General features: G+C 36.9%; 1 protein-coding gene across 1 annotated transcript in view; it reads left to right on the top strand.

The window, feature by feature from the left end:
- Positions 1–3,486: 3,486 nt before the first annotated feature.
- The window catches only part of LOC118337673 (CD209 antigen-like), a 5,888-nt gene continuing 4,633 nt past the window's right edge, over positions 3,487–4,741 (top strand). Inside the window, exons 1-2 of the mRNA XM_035674802.1 lie at positions 3,487–3,610; positions 3,949–4,065. Of these exons, the coding sequence (XP_035530695.1) occupies positions 3,493–3,610; positions 3,949–4,065 (235 nt within the window). The 5' untranslated portion in view covers positions 3,487–3,492. The remainder of the gene's footprint in view (positions 3,611–3,948; positions 4,066–4,741) is intronic.

Here is a 4,741-nt window from a genome sequence, read left to right as displayed (position 1 = left end):
TTGAACTGACTCACTGTGACTTTAGTTAATTCAGTGACTGAAATGTATATAAAATATTGTTGAATATGATTTTTAAATCTATTCTATGGTTTTATAACTCAAAATGTAACGATTTTAACCCTATAAACCAAATCCATCCTTATTTTAATCTTGAGGGTCTAAATTAAGATGAAATATACATTTAAGATTTTAACTCAGAATAACATTTTCAAGGTCTGTTTATGGAGAGAGGTGGGTCTGCGTTTCCACACCACCGACTGGTTATACTGAGTCTGAGTCTGCTGAATGCAGTTCTGCTGATAGCCACTGTGGTCATTGGGATTTACTGTAAGTATGAGTTCACAGAAAACTGCTGATTTCCTGTATCTGATGTACAAGTATCCAATCCAATTTATTTGTTAAGCACTTTAAAAACAACCCAAAGTTGACAAAGTGCTGTAAGGAGAATAAATAAGACATCATAGTCCTCAGCATAATCTGATTCACATAACCGACCTGACAAAATATGGATATGCAAGATTGTATCAAATAGAAATAGATATATCTTTTTCAATTTATTTTTTCAAGTATTAATATCCTTTAGCAATTAATGTGTACCTCATATGTATGGACAATAGCCAGTGGCCATTTTACAACAGTTTTTTAAAAGTAAGATCTAGTTAATATGGTCAATATGGTCTAAAACAATATGACTGTAACTAATTATTCTTTTCATTATTAGTTAGTTGACCTCATACTTTGTCCATTATTAACTCATATTCTGGTCCATAAAATGAAGAAATACCACAATAAATTTCCTGCGGTCTCAAGTTGCTTGTTTTGCCCACACCTCTGAAACCAAAAGTATTCCTTTACATTTATTACTGTAACTCTTACTGAAGGTTTCGAGACAGACATTTTTAACTGGTCTAGAGCCATGTTATAGCAGCTCTGTGGGGCTGTACTGGCACAACAGTACACAGTACATGCTAACAGGTTCACAGTGACAACACTAACATTTCCCATGTTTAGCAGGAATAATGTTCAGGCAGTTTAACATGCTAACGATATTTATAACTAGTTGCTTAAAATCAATACTTCAGTGGAGGTTGATGGAAAATGCAGGTATTTGGTCATAAACCATAAAAGTGTTCACCAAACCTGTTACAATTCATCTTGTGGGGTCATAAACGTCTGTAACAAATGCATAGCAATCAATGTAATAGTGGCTGAAACATTACACTTAAAATCACAAATATCATCCCCATGGTGGCTCTATGAAGTCAGTGGCTAAAAGACAAAATACTCCTCTTTCTATATGCTATTATGAGTTTCTATGCCTCAGGTGCCAAAGCCCAAGACATTTACCTTCAGGTTCCTGATTCAGCTGCTACACCCCTCATCATTGAGATGAACTATCTCCGCAACCATAGCGGTATCATCAGAGCTAAATTGGAGGCCCAGGCAGCATTGGCGAAACAGCGTGCCAGCCATGTGCAAGTAAAGATGGAAGTAAAGCAGCAGCAAACCCTCACTGACAGCCTTCAGAGACAGATTGAGACACTGCATAAAGAGAAGACAACACTGCTGTCTGAGAAAACCTCCTTAGGTAAAATTTAAGGCAGACTTCCAATCTGTCTTTAATGGCAAACAGTCCTGTAACATATCATGGTTAAAATGATCAAATCTTCTCCCCCAAGGGAACACATGCTGTTAACCTGCACATTTTGTATATTTGTTATTGATCATAATATGTATACTTTTTAGAAAATCATTTTTTTTCCTTCCAATTTCCTGTTGCAACAGAGGAAAACTGTGGCAGATGCCTTCCAGGATGGATTCTTCTTAAATCTTCCTGCTATTATTTTTCTTCTCGCCAAGTGTCCAACTCCAAAAAGAACTGGTCAGATAGCAGAGCACACTGTAATAGTCAAGGGGGCGACTTGCTTGTGATCAATAACTTGGAAGAGCAGGTGGGTAAAAACCTAAATGGATGGGTTTCAGTCTGAAAAAAAATAGTTCTAGCTTCATGGGAATTGTTCTGTAAATTATTTTCACAGAACATACTTTTGATGTCTCTGCTTCTGGTTTTAAAGTCCCATAAAGTTCATTTTTCATGGTTCTGTTGCTAACCCTAGCCCTAGGTGTTCTATTAGCTGAAAAATGGACAGCAAATGGGTCAAGGGCCAAGCATCATCTAAAGTGGCCTGTAGTTGTAGTGCCTTTATTATTCTTTAGATATGTTGTGTAACATTTAAAGTGTTAATATTACCTGAAGCAAATGGGAAATGACATTGTCTCAGAACAAAGCCAGGCAGCAATTACATTGTCACCACAACAGGATTCTTATAAGTATATAGAATTAAATATTATAGAAACGTAATTTCTAGGAGACAATGCATACTGTAATTACACAGCTTTTTTTTTAATCTGAGCTCTTCAAACCAGTAAAACACAAACAGAGAAAATATCTCTTGTCAAAAAACATCTTTAACTTTGGGAATAAAACATCCACCCCTATTACTAAGAGGGAAAAGCTCCATTTGATCGTAATGTACATGTTTGCTTTCTTACAGCTACTTATGAGTGACAACTATCCAAAGCAGAGCAGCGGCCATATGTGGTGGCAGAACGGATTTTGGATCGGCCTCACTGATGTAGTGACGAAGGGAACGTGGGTCTGGGTTAACAATGTGACCGAGGTGGAAACAATGTAAGCATCAGCTCACAAACTGCTATTGACTTTATAGCTTTGTGACAATGTCATCATGACAACAAATAGAGTGGAACTAAATTCTTCTCTGAATGATTCTGATTTATCCAAGGTACTGGAGAGATGGACAGCCTGTCCTTTTAGGACCTCAGGGTGGGAACTGTGCTGCTTTTTATCACTATGGCGATACCAGGAAGACATGGTATAATGGGAACTGCCACAGCCATCAATATAACTGGATATGTGAGATGGAGCCAAAAAACACATGAAATGTCTCAAGCTGAAATCACATTAACTGGACAATGTATGCATGTGAGCATTTTAAGGTTTTTAAGGTTTGCTTATGTATGTGTGCAGTGCTAGTATTTTTTCCCTGTCATGTTTTAGCAGAAAACAGGTGCAAAAATGCCAAAACATCTCTACAACTCTAGCAGGACAAAAAGAAATACTCGTTATCTTGTTGATTCCTCTGAAAGTCTGAAATATATAACTGAATAACCTGATGAAACACAATACGTCCAGTTGTATATATAATATTACAAAACCATGCTCAACTAAATAAAAAAGGTGACACCTGAAGAAATGTGTTATAAAGCTTGACTGTTTGAATAAATCAGAAATCATTATGTGAGGACACTGCTCTCCAAATTACCAGCACATCCCCCCTGTAAATATTTAACTAATGAACCTGATTTTCTGTTTGTAATGTTCCACACACGCACCCACACACAGGCCAACGTCCTAACAAAACCCCCCCTCCTCAACAAACACATCAGTCTGCTCTCATCTTAACAGTCAAAATGGAGGACAGAGGGAATTCAGGTGGCAGTTTTGATGGTACATATAACAAACTGATTAGTCAAGAGGACTTGAGCGGAGATGAGCACTCGCTCTACTCAAACCAAGAGAAGCAACAAGGTATCGTACATGAGAAGTGCATTAATGGCTGAGTACAGCAACAAGAATCTGTTTATGTATAATCTGATCTTTAAATAGATTTAAATAGACGTTTCTCTGTGCTAATTTCTATGCTATTCTTTACATGTATCCTCATTTTGCTATAAGTAATTAAGTGTATGTTTTTATTCATCTTTAGAATATACAGATAAGGAAAAATTAAAGGGGAAAAAACAACTGTCTTAGTAGGGTGTTCAGTTTTTCCTTTGTCGATCATCATCATTGTGATAATATTGAACTGTCACTGTATTGTGACGCAGTTTATGGCTCAGATATTGATCCACCACTTCTCTGTGTAGTTTCCATGTCCATGGTGAGACCTGACTCCAGTTTGAATCATTACAAACTGCTCACAGTGAGCCTGGCAGTGCTCGCTGCCATTCTACTAGCAGCTGATATTGGCCTGGGAGTCTACTGTAAGTAACCCACCAAACCCTCCTAGATTACCAGTATTGTGGTGATAGTTATGAGGTGACATACCGTTCACAATTGATAACATTAAAACTAATGTTTCAGCCTTAGACTCAATGTAGAGCTCATCTTCAAGTAACAAAAACAGGCAACAAAACAGGCGCAGCTACTTAAAGTTTGATTTAAAGCTGCTATAATCAATATCTTTATTTTAACACGACTTTCTGAAAAATAAAAAACTATTTTTAACAAATTGTTCTGGTTTAATGGCTGAAACCTTAACTGTTTCTGTTCACTCACCGCTTGCACCAGCAAGCCAGGTAAACATAGTAAACTATTTAGCAGCTAAAGACCAAAACAGAGCTAAAAGAGAAAAGTGAATATTGGACTTACATTAATGTAATGGAGATAAAAACAACTGTCTGCTAGCAACTGTTTGCTAACAAGTTTAAAGTGTTAAGTTCTGGTTGCAGCTTCTTTCCTCTGCCCCCAAGTGATAAATAAAATCAGTAATGCAGGTTTATGAAATGTTTATAAAAACCTGATAAATCTATATTATATGTGTTGGTGGGAATACAGCCTGCAGTTGTACTCAATTACACTAGCAAGGACAGCAGAATCAGAAATACTTTAATAATCCCCGTGGGGAAATTACTTGAAAGGTGGGTACAAGAAACAGGA

Source organism: Morone saxatilis, unplaced genomic scaffold, assembly GCF_004916995.1.
Source record: "Morone saxatilis isolate NCDOM2014 unplaced genomic scaffold, NCSU_SB_2.0 Contig3, whole genome shotgun sequence".
Taxonomy (NCBI): domain Eukaryota; kingdom Metazoa; phylum Chordata; class Actinopteri; family Moronidae; genus Morone; species Morone saxatilis.
This window is presented reverse-complemented; position numbering and strand designations above follow the sequence as displayed.